This window comes from Parasteatoda tepidariorum, chromosome 5 (genome assembly GCF_982258835.1).
Source record: "Parasteatoda tepidariorum strain Cologne lab strain chromosome 5, Ptep-v5.0, whole genome shotgun sequence".
NCBI classification, from domain to species: Eukaryota; Metazoa; Arthropoda; class Arachnida; order Araneae; family Theridiidae; genus Parasteatoda; species Parasteatoda tepidariorum.
In genome coordinates, this window is record NC_141759.1 from 6,430,225 (window position 1) to 6,456,367 (window position 26,143).

The following is a 26,143-nucleotide window of genomic DNA, read 5'->3' on the forward strand; positions in this document are numbered from 1 at the left end:
TAAAAGTAGGAAAAAGTGAGGGAAGTTCAAAACTAAAATGAGTTTTGTTTGGATTCAAAGATACATCTTTTAGTTTATTTCATGTTTGAATGCACAGTTCTAAAAAAGCGTAAAGGTTTATATAAATACCTATTTCATATACTTGTCGGCACCTTTCATAATGTCTAAAAGCATGCAACCTTAATATATCAAATCATAAATTTTCGAAACACAAATTACAACAATTCGTACCATAAATTTTTTGAACCATTTTTTTGTTGGATATGTACAAGAACTAGATCTTAGCTCATTCGGTTGAGGGGATGACAGATCAGAAATTAATTTTGTTCGGAAAGTTAAATTTTTTTTTTTAGTATGCATGTTTGTATATTTGTCCATTATTTTGAAAATAACTTTTAAGATATTAGTTTAACGAATTGCATCGAAAACTGAAATATATTATTACTTGGTTCGTACCATGTCCTACGTACCAGAGCTGTAGGGACAATTAACAAAACACTCTAGCGTGATTTGAAGAAATCGCTGTTTGGACTATATTGCTGATTTGAAATCAACGATGCGAAATTATCGTAGATATGAAATAAAATCTGTTATATTAAATTATTTTAAAAACAGCAAAAGAATAAGAATAATGAAGCATATAGTTTTCAATCTCACCTATATGTTTCGAATTCACTAAAGTTTTTTTTCTTAATAATTAAGTATGAAAGCTTTCTATGAAGGATATATTAATAAGTATTTAATAAAACATTCATTGCAAACTGAAACTTTGGAAGAAGATTTAACGTTCATGAAATAATTTTATGTTTTGTATTTATTTAATTTTATGCATCACCAATAAAATAAAAAAATAATGTACGAAAAAGGACTTCATAGTTAAAAAAAAATAGCAGCGTTTTTCTTTGTCTAATATAATTTAAATTGTCTTCCGAATTTATTATGATTTAAAAATAGATCATCACTGTGACGCAGTGGAAGCGAGAATCGTAAATTTTCAGTGTAGCGTCTGGCGACCCAGCTGGACAAAATTTGACCTAAAGAGTTCTCAACACTCTTTCTAATTCAGGATCCTTGATCAGAAACATTTGTCATGACTTTTTAAATTTTTATTCGGCTGTGGTCATCATGAGTCTGATTTCATAACTTAAAAACCGTGTCCAGAATTAAATAATTATATTTTAAGTATTTTAAGTAAACTGATAGAGCAGGTAAAATCAAGTCCTTAGATATTAGAGTAATTGCACCGGGGAATGGTTTTTATTTATTTATATTTTTTTTCTGCTTTGTGAATTGTTGGAACTAATCTTAGACATTTTCGTCTCTGACATTTTCGCCTGGGAAAATCAGTTTATTTTTACAAGCTACGGTTTTTAACCAATTTAATAATATATTCTTCGCCAGAATTTCTTAAAATTCCTTCGAGATAGTTCTTATTGTCCCAACTTCTCTTCGACGTAAGGAGTAGTAGGAAGAAGGCCATAATGAGTTTCAGTTTACGATAAGATACAAATTATTCCCCGGTGTAGTTATTAGTATGTTCATTATTTCTAAAATGCATACACATTTGCTTATAAAAGAAGTAAAAATTACACTAAAACAATTGGAGGATGCAAGAAGTAAATATATTTGGAGAATTAGATAGAAAAAAAATTGGAGGACGCAAGGAGTGAAGATATTTATAAGATTAGAGGGAAAAATTGGAGTATGAAAAAAGTGAAGATATTTGGAGGATCGGAAAAAAAAAATAAATGGATAATTAAAGGATTGGAGGAAAAAATTTGAGGATGCAAGAAGTGAAAGAGCATTAGAGGGTAAAAATAGCAGCATGAAAGTTCTGTGCTCATATTAACAACAATTGGTAAAAACCTTACCGAATAGCAAACTTCATTTCCATACATAATCAAAATTTAATTATTATAAAACTACCAGTAGGAGAGTTATAAAAAAGTAGATATGTTCTTGTAATTTTGCTAACTTTGATGCGTTTACCCCAAAACATTCTAAAAATTAAATCAATTGCTCGTTTTCTAAGTAGTGGGCATGTTCCAACAAGTTTAAGGAAAAAAAATTAAAATGGCAAGTGTTTTTTGTAGCAGATGCATAAGTTTCTATTAATTTGACAATGTTGTTAGGAAAAGTATTTTTTCTTTCTAAGAGTAAGAAAATATCGCGAAGTTTTTTTCTAGTTATTTTTTAAACAAAAAGAAAGCAGTTACATATTAATTTCTCTTTTATTCCCTATTGTTCAGGCTCGGTGACAAAACTATATTTCGTCCTTTTTGTATATATATTCAAGACACAGGGAGGATAAAATTCGTGGAGTGCCTTACGCTTCGTAGGCTGTTTTTTTTATAAATATTATTGTAGAAATTTTTTTCCTCAAACATACAAGAGTGCCTAGGCATAGTTATGTATGCTAAGTATTCTGTATATATTCTTCACCAGGATTTCTTAAGATTCGCTCAAGAGAACACTTAGTATCCCCACTTCTATTCGACGTAAGGAGTGGTGGGAAGAAGGCCATTTCAGTTCACGATGAGGTACAAATTATTCCCCGGTGTAGCTATTAGTATATTCACTATTTTCAAAATGCATACACATTTGCTAGTGAAAGAAAAAAAATTACACTAATAAAACTGGAGGATGAGAGAAGTAAATATATTTGGAGAATTAGAGAGAAAAACATTGGAAGACGCAAGGAGTGAAGATATTTATAGGATTAGTTGGAAAAATTGGAGTATGAAAAAGGTGAAGATATTTGGAAGATCGGATGAAAAAAATTAGTGGATAATTAAAGGATTGGAGGGAAAAAAATGCAGGATGCGAGAAGTGAAGGAGGATTTGAAGGCAAAAATGTCAGGATGCAAGAAATGAAGATATTTGATTGGAGAAATATATTTTATATTTCTTAATGGGTCTAAGAGAAACCCCTTTCCTCCTTTTTGAACAGAAATGCTAGAAACAATTACGAATGGCGTAAGTTTTGCAAAAAATTGAAAATTACTATCTTTATAAAAGCGTTATTTAGGAGTTGCAAAGAATATACGGATAAAAAAAACATTTTTTACACGTTTTTTTACTGAACTGACCAAGATCTATTCTCATGTTAATAACGATTGATAAAAACGTTACCGAATAGGATACTTTATTTCCATATAAAAGTTAAATTTGAATTATTTTTAATCTACCAGTATCAAAGATATAAAAAAGTATATATGAATTGTAATAATTTATATTTTAGCTTTATGTTAAGTTAATTATATCCAAAAATTAAAGCAATTGCCCATTATCTAAATAGGCGGCAAATGCTGTCTTAACTAAAGTAGATTCGATTTCTGTCTAAATTCTATTAAATTGGTAGCAAATTAAATGTTATAAATCGTAGAGCTAATATAATTACACTTGCGCTTTGAAAAAGTAACCACGAGGTGAAAGCATTAAAGTTGCATTTTATATGATACTTCAATGTGGAATGGCGGAAAGATTTCTTAAAAGGTAGAATACTAAACTAAAAATAACTTAAATTTCGTTTCCCTTATAATATACCTTTTTACAAGACGATACAAAAGTTGGCATCTCTGGAAATGTTTTGTCAGACAGATGAATTTCAGGAAAATTACTGAAAATGACATCAGAAGATTTCAGTTTTTACAACATGAGCTGCATTTCTTTAAAATATAAAATATTACTAGAGAACAAATTATTTGTTGCATGTATACCGGCACTTAATTTTTCCTAATTCACACATATGCCAAACTTGCTCCGCTTTGTAAAAAAAGTTGTTTTCTAATAAAATTTAAGTTATGCTTACTTTAGCATTTTTCATTTTAAATAAATTTTCCAGCATTATACACAAAAAAATTTAAAGTTATAAAATGCAACTTTACTGTAGTTACTTAATGGTGACACTTTTAACAAGTTAAATGCCATAGGGGTTATACTTACTTTAGTTATGCTTAATTTAAGTTATGCTTACTTTAGTATTTTTCATTTATTCTAGTTGCTTTACAGTGACACTTTTTAAGAGTGGACGTAATTATCCTTACTCTTCGTAATTTACTACTTAATTTGTTATTCATTTATTAAAACTTTTGCTGAATCTGAGCAGTTGTCATATCTGAATTAAAAGTAGGAAAAGGTGAGGGAAGTTCAAAACTAAAATGAGTTTTGTTTGGATTCAAAGAGACATCTTTTAGTTTATTTCATGTCTGAATGCACAGTTCTAAAAAAAAACGCAAAGCTTTATATAAATGCCTATTCCATACACTTGTCGGCTCCTTTAATAATGTCTAAAAGCATGTAACCTTAATATATCAAATCATAAATTTTCGAAACACAGATTACAACAATTCGTACCATAAATTTTTGGAACCATTTTTTAGTTGCATATGTACAAGAACTAGATCTTAGCTCATTCGGTTGAGGGGATGACAGATCAGAAATTAATTTTGTTCGGAAAGTTAGTTTCTTTCTTTAGTATGTATGTATGTATACTTGTCTATTATTTTGAAAATAATTCTTAAGATATTAGTTTAACGAATTGCATCATAAACTGAAATATATTATTACTTGGTTCGTACCATGCCCTACGTACCAGAGCTGTAGGGACACTTAGCAAGTCACTCTAACGTAATTTAAAAAATTGCTGCTTGGACTATATTGCTGATTTGAAATCAACGATGCGAAAATATCTTAGAACTGTAAAAGAAATCTATTATGTTAAATTATTTTAAAAGCAGTAAAAGAATAAGAATTATAAGGAATATAGTTTTCAATCTCACCTATATGTTTCGAATTCACTAAAGTTTTTTTCCTAATAATTAAGTCTGAAAGCTCTCTTTGAAGGATATATTAATCAATATTTAATAAAATATTCATTGCAAAATGAAACTTTGGAACAAGATTTAGCGTTCATGAAATAATTTTATGTTTTGTGTTTATTTAATTTTATGCATCACCCATAAAATAAAAATAAAAAATGTTCGAAAAAGGACTTCATAATTAAAAAAAATTGCAGTATTTTTCTTTGTCTAATATAATTTAAATTGTCGTCCGTATTTATTATGATTTAAAGAATAAATCATCACAGTGACGCAGTGGAAGCGAGAATCGCCAATTTTCAGTGTAGCTTCTGGCTTCCCAACTGGACAATATTTGACCTAAGGAGTTCTCAACACTCTTTCTAATCCAGGATCTTTGATCAGAAACATTTGTTATGACTTTAAATTTTTTTTCGGCTGTGGTCATCATGATTCTGATTTCAAAATTTAAAAACCGCATCCAGAATTAAATACGTATATTTTAAGTAAAGCTATAGCGCAGGTAAAATCAAGTCTTCAGATATTAGATTGGAAGTGAAATATATGAAGAAAATATTAATCAGTATTTAATCAAACATTCATTGCAAAATGAAACTACTGTTTTTAACCAATTTAATAATATATTCTTCACCAGAATTTCTTAAAATTCCTCCGAGCGAATACTTAGTGTCCCCACTTCTCTTCGACGTAAGGAGTGGTAGGAAGAAGGCCATAATGAGTTTCAGTTTACGATAAGATGCAAATTATTCCCTGGTGTAGTTATTAGTATGTTCACTACTTCTAAAATGCATACACATTTGCATATAAAAGAAAAAAAATTACACTAAAAAAATTGGAGGATGCAGGAAGTAAATATATTTGAAGAATTAGATAGAAAAGAAACTGGAGGACGCAAGGAGTGAAGATATTAATAGGATTAGAGGGAAAAATTGGAGTATGAAAAAAGTGAAGATATTTGGAGCATCGGATAAAAAAAATTAATGGATAATTAAAGGACTGGAGGAAAACAATTTGAGGATGCCAGAAGTGAAGGAGGATTATAGGGTAAAAATAGCAGCATGAAAGAAGTGAAGATATTTGATTTGAGAAATGTATTTCATAATTCTTAATGGATCTAAGAGAAACTTCTGTCGTCCTCTTCGAACAGCAATGCGAGGAACAATTATGAATAGTGTTAATTTTGCAGAAAATAAATTGCTATCTTTACTGAAGCGTTATTTACGAGTTGCAAAGAATATACGCATAAAAAAAACATTTTTTATACGTCTTTTACTGAACTCTTTAAGATCTGTGCTCATATTAATAACAATTGGTAAAAACCTTACCGAATAGCAAACTTCATTTCCATATAAAATCAAAATTTGATTATTTTAAAAGTACCAGTATGACAGTTATAAAAAAGTACATATCTTATTGTAATTTTGTGAATCGCGTGAAGTTTTCCTCTGAAAATTCTGTAAGTGAATGCAATTGCTCGTTATCTAAGTAGTGGGCATGTTACGATACAAAATAATTCCTGCAGAGCTGCTAATTCTTTCGGTTTTCCCGGAAGATTTTAATTTCGTATTAAAAGTGGTACCGAAACTCATGTCATGCCATTAAACTTTTCGGATTATAATAATAATTATAAATGAGTTTGACCACCACTACATATAAAAGCATAATAATCTATATGATAGCGGATTTAAACCGAGTTAAAATATTAATATATTTTTGAGTAAGATTGTTTTTCGGTGATTGTTTTACTACCACTTGAAAAATCCATTCTCAGAAAGAGTAAAAGGTATGTTCCTGTTCCAACAGGTTTAAGGAAAAAAAATTAAACTTTTTTATATGTGAAAGATAGTTTAGAATGGCAAGTATTTTTTGTTGCAGATGCATATTTTTCTATTAATTTGACAAAGTTGTCACGAAAAGTATTTTTTCTTTCTACGATTAAGAAAATATCGCGAAGTTTTTTGCTAGTTATTCTTTAAACAAAAAGAAAGCAGTTACATATTAAATTATTAGTTATTCCCTATTGTTTAGGCTCGGTGACAAAACTATATTTCGTCCTTTTTGTATATATATTCAAGACACAGGGAAGATAAAATTCGTGGAGTGCCTTACGCTTCGTAGGCTGTTTTTGTTATAAATATTAATGTAGAAATTTTTTCCCCCAAACATACAAGAGTGCCTAGGCATGGTTCTTGACTGCATTTCTAGCGGCACCATGCAAAATAAAATAAATAAATAAAAACCTTGTATAGAAACGCAAGTTATTGAACTAGAGAAAATAAGCTATATAAAAACATTTCTAGAAAATAAGCTACGAAAAAACATTTGATTTTAGCAAAGTAATCGTTAAATTAATAGATTTAAAACAGCTCTAAAAATTATAATAATGGAATAAAATTTTTATTTTGTCCATTTTCAGGAAATAAATTGGAAAAAAATATATCTATTTGAAATATTTAAATAAAAATCTAACTAGTTTCAGAGCTATCTACTTTCTTGAAGATTTTGCTGAAATAGAAAACTTGTAGGGTCCCTCGCAACGACTGGCGACGGCCCTGTATCAATTATATAAATAAAAATCAGATCTTTTCTTTTTTTAAACTGTACAAAAATAGCTTAAAAACAATTTAAACATCGTAAAAAAGCAGAAAAATTAATGTTTTTCAAGATAATTGAATTACAATTTTTGCCTAGTATTTTGGAACAGGCCTTTGAAAGTAACCTGCTATTTTAATAACAGGTATGATAAAATAACAGGTGAAGAATACCTGTTCCTGAAAATATTAGCCATCTCTAGTTTGATTTCTGTTTAAGTTCTATCGCTGTTAAGTATTCTGTATATATTTTTCACCAGGATTTCCTAAAATTCCTTCAAGAGAATACTTAGTATCCCCACTTCTATTCGACGTAGGGAGTGGTGGGAAGAAGGCCATTTCAGTTTACGATGAGATACAAATTATTCCCCGGTGTAGTTATTATAGTATATTCACTACTTTTAAAATGCATACATATTTGTTTGTGAAGGAAAAAAATTTTCACCAATAAAACTGGAGGATGTGAGAAGTAAAATATATTTGGAGAATTAGAGAGAGAAAAATTGGAGGACGCAAGGAGTGAAGATATTTATAGGATTAGAGGGAAAAATTGGAGTATGAAAAAGGTGAAGATATTTGGAGGATCGGATGAAAAAAATTATTGGATAATTAAAGGATTGGAGGTAGAAAAAAATTCAGGATACGAGAAGTGAAGGAGGATTTGAGGATAAAAATAGCAGCATGCAAGAAGGGAAGATATTTGATTGAGGAAATATATTTCGTATTTCTTAATGGATCTAAGAGAATCCCCTTTCGTACTTTTTGAACAGCAATCGTCAGAACAATGCTAGAAACATTTACGAATAGTGTTATTTTTGCAAATAATTGAAAATTGCTATCTTTACAAAAGCGTTATTTAGGAGTGGCAAAGAATTTACGGATAAAAACGAAACATTTTTATACGTTTTTTACTGAACTCACAAAGATCTATTCTCATATTAAAAACAATTGATTAAAACCTTACCGAATAGGAAACATTATTTCGATATAAAAGCTAAATTTGAATTTTTTTAAATCTACCAGTATGAGAGATATAAAAAAGTAAATATTCAATTGTATTTTCTTTTTTTAAACCTTGCAATTTATGCTTTAAAGAGATCGTAGAACTTTCGGATTTTCATTGGTGTTTTGAGTGAGTAATACCTATTTCATGCTCTTGCAATCATGTATGTTTTTCTAATTCTGAATTAACTTAGGAGTATAAGTAGATGCAAGTTAAGTTAAACGATTCAGCCCGATATTGCAGCTTTCAATTTACGTTAACATCACTGCTGAAGTTAATATTTGCAATCACGCAACAATGGCGAATGAATTTTTATGAATTTTTTTTCGGTTGTGGTCATTACGATTCGAGTGAATACCTAGTGTCCCCAGTTCTCTTCGACGTAAGGACTGGTAATAGGAAGGCCATAATGAGTTACAGTTTACGATGACATACAAATTATTCCCCGGTGTAGTTATTAGTATATTCATTATTTTTAAAATGCATACATATTTGTTTGTGAAAGAAAACAAAATTACACCAAAAAAATTGGAGGATTCAAGAAGTAAATATATTTAGAGAATTAGAGAGAAAAAAAATATGAGGACGCAAGGAGTGAAGATATTTATAGGATTAGAGAGAAAAATTGGAGTATGAAAAATATGAATATATTTGGAGGATCGGGAGGAAAAAAATAAATGGATATTTATTTTTAATAGGAGGGAAAAAAATTTCATGATGCAAGAAGTGAAGATATTTGATTGAGGAAATGTATTTTATGTTTCTTAATGGGTCTGAGAGAAACCCCTTTCGTCCTCTTCAAACAGCAATGCGAGAAACAATTACGAATAATGTTATTTTTGCAAAAAATAAAACGCTGTCTTTACTAAAGCGCTGTTTTGGAGTTGCAAAGAATTTACGAATAAAAAAAAAAACTTTTTTTATACGATTTTTACTGAATTTACAAAGATCTATATTCATATTAATAACAATTGGTAAAAATCTTACCTTATGGAAGCTTCATTTTCATATAAATCGAAATTTGATTTTTTGATTGAACTACCAGTATGAGAGATATGAAAAAGGAAATATATAACTTTACCTTTATTACCAACTGAATATTTTTTTAATTATTTTATATAAATTAAAGCAATTGCTCGTTATCTAAGTAGTGGGCAGATGCTGTCTTAACAAAAGTAGAGGTTTGAGTTTTGTGAAGTTCTATTAAATTGGTATTAAATTAAATGTTTAAATCGTAGAGCTAAGATAATTACACTTACTCTTGGAAAAAGTAATCACGAGATAAAAGCATTCAAGTTGCATTTTATTTGATAATTTGATACTTCGATTGAAGTGGTGGAAAAATTTCTTAAAAGGTCGAATACTAAACTAAAAATAACTTAAAATTCGTTTCCCTTATAAAATACCTTTTTACAAAACGATACAAAAGTTTGCATCTCTGGAAATGTTTTGTTAGACAAAAGAATTTCAGGAAAATACAGTAAATGACAATGAAGGATTTCAGTTTTTACTAAATGAGTTGTATTTCCTTAAAATGTTAAATATTACAAGAGAATAACAATTTTGTTGCATATATACTGGCACTTAATTTTTCCTTATTCACTGATATGCCAACTTGCTCCGCTTTGTCAAAAAGCTTTTTTCTAATAACATTTAAGTTTCGCTTACTTTAGTATTTTTCATTTTAAGTAAATTTTCCATTTCTATATAAAAAAAATTGATGTATCATATAAAAAGTAACTTTATTCTAGTTACCACATGGTGACACCTTTAAAAAGTGGACGTAATAATCCTTATTTTTCGTAATTCGTAATTTATTACTTAATTTATTAAAACATTTGTTGAAGCTGAGCAATTATCATCTCTGATTTCAAAGTAGGAAATGGTGAGGGAATTTCAAAACTAAAATTAGTTTTGTTTGAATTCAAAATGAATTTTTTTAGTTTAGTTCTGAATTTGCAGGTCTAAAAAACCCATAGGTTTATATAAATGCCTATTCTATACACTTGTCGGCTCCTTTAATAATGTCCTTTAATAGTATTTAATAATATTTTAAGTAAAGCTATAGAGGAGTTAAAATTAAGTCCTTAGATTAATTATATTGGGGAATAACTTTTATTTAATTATAATTGTTTTTCGGCTTCGTGAATTGTTGGAACTGATCTTAGATACTTTCGTCTTTTTGATTTCAAATTTCCTAGGAAAATAAGTTTATCTTTGCAAACTACTGCCTTTAACCAATTTATTAATATATTATTCACCAGGATTTCCTAAAATTCCCTCGAGCGAATACTTAGTGCCCCCACTTTTCTTCGACGTAAGGAGTGGTAGGAAGAAGGCCATAATGTGTTTTAGTTTCCGATTAGATACAAATTATTCCCCGGTGTAGTTTTCAGTATGTTCAATATTTTTAAAACGCATACACATTTGTTTATGCAAGAAAAAAAATTTACACCAAGAAAATTGGAGGAGGCAAGAAGTAAATATATTTGGAGAATTAGAGAGAAAGAAAAAATTGGAGGACGCAAGGAGTGGAGATATTTATAGGATTAGAAATAAAAATTGGAGTATGAAAAAAGTGGAGATATTTGGAGAATCGGATGAAAAAAAATTAATTAATAATTAAAGGATTGGAGGAAAAAAAATTCAGGATGCAAGAAGTGAAGGAGGATTTGAGGGTAAAAATGGCAGTATGCAAGAAAGGAAGATATTTGATTGTGGAAATGTATTTTATCAGTAGTTTCTTAATGGGTCTAAGAGAAACCCCTTTCGTCGTCTTCGAACAGCAATGCGAATAGTGGTATTTTTGCAAAAAATGAAATGCTGTGTTTCTTAAAGCATTATAAAAAAAATATACGTTTTCTACTGAACTCACTAAAATATATACTCATATTAATAACGATTGAAAAGAACCTCACCTAATAGGAAACTTCAAATCCATATAAAAGTAAAAATTTCATTTTTTTAAATCTACCAGTATGAGAAGAATAAAAAAGTAAATATAGTTTTGTAATTATTATAAATATTAGGGTCAAAGCTTACACTAGTGTCTGAAAATTAAAGCATTTGCTCGTTATGTAAGTAGTGAGCAGATGTTGTCTTAACTAAAGTAGAGGGTCAATTACTGTCTAAATAATTTTAAACCAGAATATTTGGTAAGATTTTTTAAATTTTTTTCTCGGCTGTGGACATCATGATTCAGTTATTAGAACTTAAAATACCGGAAATAAATAAGTATATTTTAAGACAAGCTATATAGGAGCTAAAGGCCTGGTTTCTTAGGACAGGACGCCGTCAGCTGGAAATCAGCGCTAACCTCTGATTGGTCCATTTGTGAGTTTGATAGTATACGTCATCGAACGCTCATCTTGAACTACAATTGCCGTCCAACTCAACTGCAATTGGATTACAACGTGACGTTAACCACAGAAGCAATGACGGACAACATCCAGCAGTACATTGAAATCAGCCAAGATTTTGATTTTGACATTAAACATAACTTCTTAATTAAACATAGCACTCTTCATTTAGCTCAGCTATAATGTGTTTTTTCTTGGACAAAGTCATTATTTGTGCTCTAAGACACTGGTCGACAATAACAAAATCAATACAAATTCAAAATAAATATTTGTTTACGTTATTAACGCATGCGCAATGAGAGATAATGTCTGCGTTGGACCGACTGCTCACGCTGAGTTAACAAAAAAGTATTTTTCTGACGTCAGCTCTACGTCAACTTTCCGCTGACGCCCAGATCAGGCGCTAGTTCTAAGAAACCAGGCCTTGAGCTAACAAACCAGTATTTTGCTGGCGTCAGCGGGACGTTGACGTCCCGCTGACGCCCAGATCAGGCGCTTGTCCTAAGAAACCAGACCTTAAGATTAAGATCTTTGCTATTAGATTCATTATATTTGGGAACAATTTTTTTTATGCATATTTTTTGTTTGTTTTCTGCTTCGTGAATTGTTGGAACTGGTCTTAAGGTCTGGTTTCTTAGGACAAGCGCCTGATCTGGGCGTCAGCGGGACGTCAACGTCCCGCTGACGCCAACAAAATATTGGTTTGTTAGCTCAAGGCCTGGTTTCTTAGAACTAGCGCCTGATCTGGGCGTCAGCGGAAAGTTGACGTAGAGCTGACGCCATAAAAATACTTTTTTGTTAGCTCAGCGTGTGCAGTCGGTCCAACGCAGACATTTTCTCTCATTGCGCATGCGTTAATAACGTAAACAAATATTTATTTTGAATTTGTATTGATTTTGTTAGTGTCGACCAGTGTTTTAGAGAACAAATAATGACTTTGTCCAAGAAAAAACACATTGCAGCTGAGCTAAATGAAGAGTGCTATGTTTAATGAAGAAGCTATGTTTAATGTCAAAATCAAAATCTTGGCTGGTTTCACTGTGCTGTTGGATGTTGTCCGCCATTGCTTCTGTGGTTAACGTCACGTTGTAATCCAACTGCAGTTGAGTTGGACGGCAATTGTAGTTCAAGATGAGCGTTCGATGACGTATACTTATCAAACTCACAAATGGACCAATCAGAGGTTAACGCTGATTTCCAGCTGACGGCGTCCTGTCCTAAGAAACCAAGCCTTTAGATATTTTCGTCTCTTTGACTTCGAAATTTCACCGGAAATCGGTTTCTCTTTACAAACTAGAGTTTCAAACCGATTTAATAATAAATTCTCCGCCTGGAATTCGTTCAATTCCTAAAGGTGAATGCCTAGTGTCGCCATTTTTCTTTTGCGTAATGAGTGGTAGAAAGAAGGCTCTAATACGTTCCAGTTTATGATGCAATACATTCAGATAATATTTTTTTTTTTGGTCGAAAGGAACATTGTTATTATTCATTTGATATTTTCAAAGGAACATACAAAAGTATATGCATGTATAGACACCTATAAGTTCTTCATAATTTTCTGCATTCATATAAAAAATAAACTAAGCTGAAAAATATCATTTTGCAAAGACTCCGTAACCATCAGAGCAAAAGTATTTTCAGAATTGAAATATCTACATCAACATTGTACTTGTATAAATGCAACAAAAAATTATTCCCCAGTGTAGTTATTAGTGTGATCACTATTTTTACACCACCTTCATATTTGTTGTAAAACGAAAAAAAAAAAAAAAAAAAAAAAAAAAAAACAATTTTACACCCAAAAAATATGGAGGATGCAAAAAGTGAAGAAAATTAGAGGATTTGAAGGCAACAATTTCAGGATGCAAAAAGAGAAGATATTTGATTGGTGAAATATATTTTATATTTCTTAATGGGTCTAAGAGAAACTCCTTTCGTTCTTTTTGAATAGCAAAGCAAGAAACAATTACGAATCGTGTTATTTTTGCGAAAAATTGAAAATTACTATCTTTATAAAATCGTTATTTAGGAGTAGCAAAGAATTTACGGATTTAAAAAAAAAAAAAAACGTTTTTTACTGAACTTATAAAAATTTAGATTCAAATTAATTATGATTGATAAAATTCTTCCCAAGAGAAAACTTTATTTCCCTATAAAAGTTAAATTTTATTTTTTAAATCTACCAGGTTGAGAGATATAAAAAAGTAAATATTTAATTTGTAATTTTGTAAATAATTCTTGTGATGATACAAGTGCTTGCTCTATAAGTTGTGGGCAGATGCTATGTTAATTAGAAATAGGTAAGACTTTTTTTAAAAGTTTTAATAAATTCATAGTGGTAGTTAGTAAATAAATAAGAGTTAGGATAATTTGAGTTACACTTTGAAAGAGTAATTACGAGACAGGGGTGAGAGCGAGACGGAAAAGAGGAAAGACTGGTAGTAAAACCATTTCAGTTATAGCTAGTTTTGGGGAGGAGTTTACTTATTCTTTTTTTAAATTTTTCAACAATATCTACTTTATCTTGGAAAAGAAGCAGTTTTATATATATGCCAGAATTATAAAAGAAATCTTGATAGTTACAGATATTTCATTTTTTTCGAAAAAAATGCTGGAATGAAATGTTTTACGTACCAGGTTTTTCTCTTTTCCGTCTTGCTATATAAGGGCTTTCACCCATGTTACGAGATAAAAGCAATTAAGTGGCATTTTATATGATACGCCATAGAAAGTATCATATGCATAGCTGCTAACTTTCTGAGCTTTTTGTAAAAATTTATTCTAATGTTAGCTAAGTTTATTTGTTGTTATAAATTTGTTTACTGCATTATTTTTTTGTTCATTAAAACTTATTTTTCCACACTACTATATACAAATGATTTAAATCATTGGTTCTCAACGGGGGCGATACCGCCCCCCTGGGGACATTGGGAGTATGCTGAGGGGCGGTGAACTTGTTTTGGGCAGTAGGGGGGCGTTGGGTATGTTTTGGGCGGTAGGGGGCGATGAGCATGTTTTGTCATTCAAATTTAAAACTTAGAAATAAAATTATTAAATTAAGATTTATTTAATAAATAAAATTAATCTAAAATTAATATTAAAGAGAAAAAAATTAAATTAATATAATAAATAAAGATTATCTGATAAACCATTTGTACCAGCAATAAAACGAACTTATACGGCACCTATTCTCCGATTCGAACCAACACACCTCAGCGCATGAGTCTGTACCATTTGCCTTCGACTTATTCAAGCCATTTGGGGAAAATTGAAGTCATTGCGCTTTCAGTATGAATTTTTGATTTGACCCGTGTTTATTATATTGGTTTTTCTTAGCTTCATTACAGTTTTTTCCCCTGCCACCAACAATGTCGGTTAATAAAAAGAGGTGTCATCAATACAGTGCCACATACTTGAAATTGGGATTTGTTCAATCACTGTTGAACTCTCAACTACCCATGTGTTTACTTTGTAATAAAGTTTTATCTAATGAGGTAATGAAATCTTACCGTTATCAGGAGCATTTGCAAAAAACTTATTCTGACAAACAAAATAAAGATTTGACATTTTTCATGAACATCTTCTATCACGCTTCTGAAGGCACCTTCGGTCTCTGGGTTACTAGCAACCTCATCACAAAAATGCGACGATGGTTTAATAGCTTCGTATAATATATCAAAATTTATAGCTAAATCTGGGAAAGCTCATACCATCGGAGTAGAGTTGATACTGCCGTTTGTCAAGGAAATTTTAGAAACAGTTTCACACCATCCAGTCGCATCCATTGTAATAAAAAAATATCCCGTAAGCAACGATATAGTGAGGCGACGAAATGATGAATTGCCTGAAGACGTTGAAATTTCTTTACGCAAACGTTCGATATTCAACGAATTTTCCCTTCAAGTTGATAAATCAACGTTGCCAGATAATGTAGGCTTTACTGTAGGCATATGTCCGGTTTGTGAAGGTAGGAAAAATTATTCAAGAGATGCTTTTTGCAAGAAGCTTGATTGTAGATATCAAAGGTAAATCTATTTTTAATACTTTCAAAGATTATTTTAAAGAGAAAAACATTCCTCTTGCGAATATTATGTATATCACCACTGATAGGCTCCTGCAATGGTGGATCGACATTGCCCTTTTGGAAAGGAAGGTACCAGATGTCTTAGCTGTTCACTGCGTGATTCACAGAAAGCATTTAGTAGGGGAAAATCTCAGCAACCATTTGCATCAATCATTGCAATATGCCATATCTGCAGTGAACAAAATTCATTGTAATGCTCTCTACGATTGATTATTCAGACAGTTGTGAAAAAAAACGATAAGGAATTCAATCACTTGCCGATACTTCGCTGGCTTTCCAAAAGCTTCTGTCTCAATAGGTATTGGAATCCTTTCGACTCTATGCTTGAGTTCCTCGAAAACAGAGATGTAGCTCTGAGAGACAGATTGCTAGAATTTAAGAAAGACTTTGACAGATTTATCTGTGAAATTTAAGGGTGATAATTTACATCTTCAAGGCAACGAGCTCAATTTGATTCATTCAAAATCAGTTATTTCCGCCTTTCTAAAGAAACTCATTTCGTGTAAGCAGGATTTTGGTTGGAATGAGTTCAGCCAAGCAGGCGAAATTCACTCTGATGACGCACAAGAAAATTGTCAACATCTTGACTCTTTGCACATGAACTTTTCTGACCGTTTTAAAGATGTCTTGTTCCCTAGAAGTGCCTCAATGGGTTTATGGGTTCTGAACCCTTTTGTGAATATTGAAACAGCAGAGGTTCAGACTTACGAGAAATTGGTTGAACTTTTAATTAAGTAAACTTTGAAGTGATGATCGTCTCACAGAATTTTTGCTTAAAGGTAACATCAGTCGTCTCTATCCTTGACTGTAGACTATCATTAAACATTTTTAATTGCCTCCCCTTCCCCCTAGCTTGTCGAACATGGAGTCAATGTTGTTACAGATCTTATCACAAAAAGGAGAAATCGACTCAAAATTGTGCAACGAGGGGATTAGCTATATTCGTCTGTTCTTTAAAAAATAACTTTTTTACATTAGTGTAACGTATATATATAGACATTAGTTTAACGTATTGTATCATAAACTGAAATATATTATTACCTTACTCCTACTACGCCCTACGTAACAGAGCGGTGGGCACACTTTGCAAGTCACTCTAGTGTAATTTGAAAATCAGGGTTTGGGCTTTAATGCCGATTTGATATCAACGATCCGAAAATAACTTAACTCTTTTAAGAAATCTCATGCAAGAATACCTGCCAACTTTCTACGCTTTTAGTAAAAATTTATTAATTTATGTTTCAATGTATTATTTTTTATTCAACTTATTTTTTCGCACCACTACATATAAATGATTTAAAAGTTCATATCAAAAACCACTTTGTAATAACACATTTGTGATGAGACTTTAGCAAATTTCCAAAATTCTGAAAGCTTTGGTTTTTGAATGTCTACCACTCTGTAAAATATTTTGCGAGAAGCGTAGTAGTTGGCTGGCCTATATATGCTGTGTAGCTTTAAGCTAGAACATTACCTCTGAATTAACCGGTTAACGCCCAGCATCATACATTTAGGGCAGTTCCTTTTTTCAAAGACATTCATTGTGGTGGGAAACTTTTTTCAGTATTTTCATTTATCTGGGTGAATTAAAAGATTCTCAGATACCACAATGATTTAGTTATTTCTGATTAGATCTAGAATTATAAGAAGCAAGTACTTTTTGCTCTATCAAAGACTTTTTGAATGCTCTAACTGTAGAAAAACCAATTAATTTATAATTGGTTTTTTTACATTCTCTTATTGGTTCTGGTATAATATATTTTACCACTTTTTCCATAAAACCACTTTTTGTATCATTTCAATCTATAAATTCGGGAGAAAACGGGTTAAAAAGTAAACCCTTTACCACTTTCTCTCGTAAAAGAACCTTTTGTATTATTCTATAGAAGACGTAAGTTTTCACGGCATAACTTTTCATAATTCCATATTTATGAAATTAATTTCAGTCATACGTACCATTATAATGGATTTCTGTTTCGCAATGGTATGCTTGAGTTGCTAATTTTTAAATTTCTACAAAAAAGAAAGAAAAGAAAATATCTTACTACCATTTTTTTAAAACATAAATGTATTATGATACATTCCAACACATTCGTTTTCAAAATAATGACACGTTCAATACCATGCCTGCCTACTCTTCCGAATTCGCCGGAAGATTTTATTTTCATATTTAAAGAGGTAGCAATACTCAGGTTATTCCAATTAACGTTTTGAATTATAATGATAATTATAAATGAGTCTGACCACCACTACATATAAATAATTACAATAAATATATAAAATCATAATAATCCTTGCACAAGCGAATTTCAATAGAATCAAAATATAACTATATTTTTGAGTCAGATTTTATATTTCGTTTATTGTTTTACAACCACTCTGAAAATCCATTCTCGGAAAGAGTGAAAGTTGGCAGGTATGCAATACCATAGGAGAGACCGGCGAAGCCAAGATTATTGGAGACTCGAAATTCGATTAAATTTTTTTTGTATCATTATCGTTACTAAAATGGTTTGACGAAATTGATGCAATATAGAACAGACTAAAATAGTTTATTTATATACACAGAGATGCCAACTTGTTCAGGACAGCGAATAAATATTTTCAAGTGGTAGTTTGTTAATTGTGATTCTTGGTTTAATAAATTCAAATTAGTAGATTTTTATCCACCACTATTTCTAAACAATCCGTAGGCTTATAAGATTCACCACTTTTCCAGATATGTCATTCTCAACTTAAAATTACACAATTCTAACTTTATTCAATGCTAAATTGTCAATCGCATTTGCATATATTCCAATTTTACTCATAATTTATCATAACTTATGAATGCATCAAATTTAAATTCCATTCAATGCTAAAATATCCATTGTAATTGTTTATATATTAATTTAATTCATATTTTAATCACAACCTATGATTGCATCAAATTTAATACCAATCAATGCTTAATTATCAATTGTGCTTTTTATATTCACGAAAATTTCTGATTATTGCATAAATCATGACTTATATTAAATATCAAATCATGTTTAATTTATCAAGCAAATATGCTTGATCTTCTGTAATGCTACCTAAATGCTGCATAATTCAAAATGTTTTTTAATTCAACTTGTAAATACTTCATGATGAATGGGTTAGGGTGCCGAAACTATGCCGAAACTAATGGGTGCCGAAACTATTTTGTAATCGATTTTTCATCCCGATGAAGAGACATTGGTTCTAATCCGAGCGATGGCTCTTCGATACAAATTTAACACCTGACTGATAATATTCTCTGTAGTGCACGGTTCCTTATAAGTTGTCTGCGCAGACTATTTAAAAAATGAGCCAGTTGTTCGCTTGAACCTAAATTCTCATATATATTTAAGAATTGAATCTGTAGTGGTTGACTAGTAAATAAGACAAACCAATTATATTCATAAATTAAAAAAAAAATTTAGACACATATTTTCTACCACTTTCTTCTTTCTAATAGATTTTCTATTAAATGACTCTTTCGTGAACTGGTTTACCTTCATAGTGGTCAGATCGGATAACCTATAAAAAAAACCGTGCTAAGGCTTTCAGTTATAGGTCGCGTTGGCTAGAGTCCTCTTGCCGTCAGGCTAACCGTGAGAGATTTTCGTGCTTTTCCTCGCCATGTAACGTTAATGCGTATCAGTCCTCAATAAAAGCAATTTTCTCCCACTACTTGATCCAGAAGGTCCTTTGTCTTCTGTATTGGGTTGAAAATTACAAGCCAACGGAGTTGACTATTGGTAGTCGTTTGTTTATATTTATTAGGCAAACAATATGTACGTTACAGTAAATAACCGAAATCAAGACAATGTTGCCTTTCACCGGTGAATGTCAACAATCACATAGTCGCTATGGTGAATATCAGAAATATTTGTTACATCCGATTTGATATTCATTTAATTGTTGATATTATTCTACTTATTCTATAGTTTTAATATCTGCTGAAGATAGATAAGGAGAAACATAAGTGTTTGGACTACCGGTTAAATGCATACTGGACACTTGATCTTGAAAAACATTGATGTAGGGCATACCGGGCTGTGGAACTTAACTAGATCTAGTACATATTTCAGACATTTATCATAAAGACGATGTGATTCTCAACTTTCACCGGTGGAAAGTCAACAACCACCTATTTCGGTCATTCACAATAACATATATATATTTTATGCCGACATAACATATTATTATTTATTACATACTATATCAAATAATTATTTAACATATTATTATTTATTACATATTTATAATTTCCGCTTGAAAAATTATTTTACCTAAGACAAATAAGTAAATGGCTATGCAATTTATTACGCCATATAATAAGGCAACTATGCAATATATACTCACTTATGCATTCGGAAGATGATATAGCCCAAACAGGCAATAATTATAATGAATCCAACACTTAGAAGTCCATAACCAATCTTCCATGGGGTGTAATTTGGCCCTGACTCAACTGCAATTGAAATGTTTTTAACATTATTCTATGACAGTAACAAAATATTTTTTAACTTTCCACGATCACTTTTAATGGAAGATTAAAAAGAAACATTATAACATCAGTTAATGTTGACAATCGCATAGTCGCTTTTGTAAATGTACGAAATATACACTAGGTCAAGTTAAGTGCAACTGTCCAGTATTCATTTGCATGCTATACCATACACAGATGTTATTTTAAGGTTCAGTACCAATACTCGGTATACATTTTCAAGGTTCTCCAAACGCTGATGTTTCTCCTAATCTATCCTCAGCAGATATTAAAATATCGAATAAATATAATGAAAGCAACGACTTTTATTAATATCAAATCAGATATGACAACTATATTTCGGGCATTCACCAAAGTGACTATGTGATTCTCGATATAGAGAAAACATGGAAAACAATAAAGATTTATGAAAGGAGTAAAAAGACGGAAAGAAGTAAAAAGATGGAAAACAAATAATGAGAAGATATAATCTCTTCATCAACTCAAAAGATTCTATCCGCAAAGTCCTTTCTAATATCGGATCAATAGAGCCAAAGCAAAATATATTAATACAATAGAGAAAGGAGCACTAAAAAAATGAAACAAAAGTAGAATATATTAAGTAAAAAATATATCAAGCTAAAAATAGAAAATAAAATGTAAAATAAAGAACAAAATACAAAACGAAATCTATAAAGCGAGTACCGAATTAAAATGAACTTACTCCTTTATATATATATATATATATATATATATATATATATATATATATATATATATATATATATATATATATATATATATATATATATATATATATATATATATATATATATATATATATCTGTGTGCGTACACGTAGGTAAAAAAACAATACCAACCTATCTTTTCACACAGACTTTTCTTGTCAGTCTCGGTTGGAGAACGCCCTTGGTACCCTTGTTGGCATCGACATTTATAGCTTCCAAAGGTGTTCTCACAGAGTGTTCCAGGTCCTGGACAGGCTTCAGTATTCAAGCATTCGTCGATGTCTAGAAAAATTAAATTAGTAACTCTATATCACTCGAAGGTAAAAACATTTTTCTTTTATTAGGAAAAGGTTTAACACACCATCATATGATTATCGAAAACTTGAACACATGTTTAATCAATTTATCTGTAGTGGTGGTTAAAATAATTTCGAGCTAAATTTATACATTCATAAATAGAAAGCATAAATTTTACTATCACTTGAAATATAAAAATGAAACTTTACGCAAATGTGAAAAATTTAGCTTTATAATTTATAGTATGAGATTTATTTTAATTAAAAATACTTTTACCTGTACAGTATCCTTCGTCATCCTTGTATCCTTTAGCACACAAGCACATTTTTCTTTTATTTTGGAATGAACATTTGGATTTGGGTCCACAATCACAAACTAAAATATAAGAAAATAACATAAATAAAATAAATAAATATACATAATATATACAACAATAATATATAATTTTATAAAAATTATAAACATACTGTTATACAAATCAAAAAATGTCGCGCTATCTCCTCATCATAAAATCTTCTATATGTAAGTTTGAAATTTTCCTTTTGTAATAATGATTAAGGATTAACTTTATAAAACTAAGAAGAAAAAAGGGGAAAAGGAATTAAAATTATCATTTAAGAAAACTGAACATTTGGCAGTTGGCATATACCTGTCATCCTGGGATGTGTTTTTTTCCGAAATATTATCATAACACGCGATGAAAATCTTCGGGAATTTCCGGAAGATTTCATTTTTATATTTAATGTCGTAACAAATTTTATACAGATTCACAATGTCTGAAATCAGAGATGTCTGAAATCAATGTGTACGTACACACACACACACACACACACACACACACACGCACGCACGCACGCACGCACGCACGCACGCACGCACGCACGCACGCACGCACGCACGCACGCACGCACGCACGCACGCACGCACGCACGCACGCACACACACACACACACACACAGATATATATATAGGTGAATGTTGGCAATCACATAGTCGCTTTGGTAAATGCCTGAAATATATATTTGGTCTAGTTAAGAGCAACTGCCCAGTACGCCCTACAATGTGTTTTTAAGGTTCAGTGAGACTCCCCGGTATACATTTGCCCGGTATACCCTACAGTGATGTTTTTTTAAAATTAAGTGCCACTGTCCGGTATAGATTTAACCGGTACTCCCAACACTGATGTTTCTCCTAATCTGTCCTAGCCAGGTATTAAAATATTGAATAAATATAATAATAACAACGAATAGATTAATATCAAATCGGAAAAAAACAAATATTTTGGACATTCTCCAAAGCCACTATGTGATTGTTGACATTCACAGGTGAAAGTCGACATTCTTCTGATTTTGGTCATTCACGGAATACCAGCCAACATACCAGCCAACATACCAGCCAACTTGTGCGGTCACTGAAAAAGATTTTACTAAGTAGTAGTAAAGGAACAATTAAAATAAAATTAATAGGAAACAACTCCAAACTTTGGACCACTCACCTACCCTAATTATTAACATATTTACCAGATGGCGGCTATCCCATATATTTTGAGAGTCAGAAATCCGTGTGCGTCGAAAAAACGATATGTTTATTCAGAGAAAGTACGTTTTGAAGTCTGATTTTGTAACTTAAAATATCCTATGTAGTAATTAATTAGCATATTTGAGATCACTCTCTCTATAACCATTGAGATTGAGTCCTAGAACGCGAAGATCGATCAAAAGATATTCAGGGCTCTCCGTTTTTTATTTGAGCATCCCATTAGAGGCGGCAAGAAGACAAGCATTAAGGCAGATATTTCAACTCTTTATTTTAATTATTGTGGCTTTTATGAAAATTTATCTTCCTATGAAATTTGTATTGAATCTTTGCGTGTATCTTCTTATAAAATATGTATGTATGCATCATATAGAGGTAAACATTCCTTTATATAAGGTTGGAAGTAATTTGAATGTGTGGGCACATATTTTTACTCAAAAATTTACTGAATTAAGAATTATACATCAAAACATAATTATCGCTCTATTACTAGAAAGTATTCATGAGAACGGGAGTTCGAATCCAGGGAGCCGAAAAATCCCTGTGTAGTAAATGGTGATTGGTGCACGTTAATTATGTCGGGTCACAAAGTACTCCATGTTCCCATTACAAGTTATACCCTTAGGGGTACTGATTTGGAGATTGATCGTTCTCTGGTTCAGGTCAAAATAAAATTGCGGGAGTGGCAGAAGTCGAATTCTTGGCCATAGATGGCGCCACTGAAAAACAAGAACAATCGCACCACCTCTGCCGTATGGGCCGACGACGACAACAACAACAACTGGAAAGTATTTGCATTTCCGTTCTTGAGAACTGGCCTGCCAACCACTATATTTAAAAGATGGGCAGACATTTTAAACCCAAAGCTTTTAGAATTTTTGGATTCCAACATTTTACAAGACTCACCACGAAAGAGCTGGTACAAAGTGGCTTTGAAAAAAGAACTTTTAAATCACTTATATGTAGTGGTATACAAAATAAGTTTAAATGATTAAAAATAGCACATTAAACACTAGCGTAGCTACCACCAGAAAAAAGTTTCACAAAAAGCGTAAAAAGTTGGCAGCCTTGAGAGAGAAATGGCAAAAAAGGAAAACACTTTTTTCAAACGTCACTGCATTTTAACATTTCTGAAATACTTTTGGTACAGGGGTTTAAAATAATAATTTTTACACGCTGATCAAATGTCAAAACCAAAATATGTCTCGACGCCAATGACAACAAAAAATATTTAAAAAAAAATACAACTTTTACATGCTGCCAAAAATTCTCTTGACCGTTTCTGGAGTTATAATAGAAACTACTTCCAGCCATCACTGGGATTCGAACCCGATTCACCGCATCGGGAGGCGTAATTTTGACCTGAACCAGAGAACAATCAGTCTTCAATTCAGTACCCCCAGAAGTATATTTCTTATAGAAATATGGAGGACTTTGTGACCCAACAGATGTAACTTGCACCAGTCATTATTTTTCAGTTGGCTGGATTCAAACTCCCGTTCTCATGAACGTGAGTGCAGTGTCTTAAACACATCCCGACTCTAGTAATATTTTAGTTGGCTAAGTGAATTCATTGTCTGGACAAAACTGTATTGCCATCAGTATTCTAACGAAAAAGTAAATTCCAATTATTTGAGCACAAACTTACGGACACATTTCCCAGAATTTTCGGAAAAACCAGAATCGCAGAGACACTTCGAAAAGTTCCCGTTGCCATCGAAAGAACATTCGCCATTCGATCCACACTCGCATTCTGAAAAAATGTAAAAAAAAGCTATAAAAATACAATGTTTTGCGTAACGAATAAGTTTAAATAAACGCTACTATCAGGACTGAAAGAGGTGTGAAATAGAGATACTGCAAGAGATGTTGTGTTCAAGGCAAAGAATACAGAAAAGGAGAAGTCCAGTTCTTCTAATGCATAACGAACGCGGGGAATTGCTCTATTCGGTACGTTATAGCAGAAAAACAGCTTACAGGGTGAGCAACATACTCAGATTTAACAGAACATCATATGTATCAAGATCCAGCGCATGCGCATTAGAAAAAAAGTGACAGTCTGAAGTTACCGTCACTGGCGAACCGGTTGGACAAGTCTACATGCATGGTTCATCGATGGTTGACTGAATATAAGCAATAACATGCTTCCTAAAACTAGAAGAAATTTAGAAAACTTCCGGTGTATCCTTACGCTTATGTTACGCTTACAAGGTGATGTGTGAACAGGCTTAATATTCTAGAAATTTCTTTTATTGTGATTTTCGTTTAAATTTATACGTAATTTTACCATTCATAGGAGTTTGCGTAATTCATAAATGCTAACAGGTTGCGAGCATAAAACAAATATAATAAAATTCTCTGACGTTTCCACATTGTCATTTGATATTTTCTTTTGATTCAAATGCAATTTAAGAATCTATTATTATTTCTGGTTTTAACAAAGGTTTTTAATTTTTTTTATTTATGGTTGCACGAATTTTTATAAATTTTTTAAAAAAATTACAAATTTAGACTTCAATGAAAAAAATGCTCATTAAATGGTCAGAAAGAAGAAGATATAAGAAATTATTTACTTTTGCATGTTCCAAAATTGTCAATATATCCCTTGAAACATTGACAAACTTTTTCACCTTTGTCTTCAAAAGGGCATGTTTTTGAATTATTTCCACAATCACATTCTAAAAAAGATATATATTTTTTTAAAAAAAGTATCACAAAACGTAATGATTTTTAAGATTCGAAGAAATATACATAAAAAAGTGTATCATAATTCGATATAACGAAGTTTCCTAGATATTTCAACATATTTTTTCAAAAATTATTAATGGTTGTAAAAGATAACACTCTGACTGTAAAAGAAATACTTTTTTTTTATTGTTGTAGTAAAATAACAATTAAAGACAGGTTTTTTTGTTATTCATATCTATATCAGTCTTTTATGAACACTTATTAACATAGAATCACTCAATCATTATTACTAGATATCAGTGATTTATGAGCTCTTATTAATAGAATACTAATCAATTTATTATTACTAGACATATGTAAATTATGAACAATCAATTATAAAATATTAATTAATCATTATTACTAGATATCAGTCATTTGTGAACATTAACTGACAAAATTCCAATCAATTTATTCCTACTAGTTACAGTCATTTGTGAACAAACATTAATAAATTATTAAATAATCATTATTAACAGACCTCA

The 26,143-nt window shown here is 31.1% G+C and overlaps 1 protein-coding gene across 1 annotated transcript in view; it reads right to left on the minus strand.

Annotated features, from left to right (window-relative positions):
* The window catches only part of LOC122272717 (uncharacterized), a gene marked incomplete at its 5' end in the record, with an annotated part of 57,555 nt that overhangs the window by 7,411 nt on the left and 24,001 nt on the right, over window positions 1–26,143 (minus strand). Inside the window, 6 exon segments of the mRNA XM_087163278.1 lie at window positions 17,814–17,870; window positions 20,226–20,334; window positions 21,231–21,380; window positions 21,672–21,770; window positions 24,580–24,684; window positions 25,505–25,609. Of these exon segments, the coding sequence (XP_087019404.1) occupies window positions 17,816–17,870; window positions 20,226–20,334; window positions 21,231–21,380; window positions 21,672–21,770; window positions 24,580–24,684; window positions 25,505–25,609 (623 nt within the window).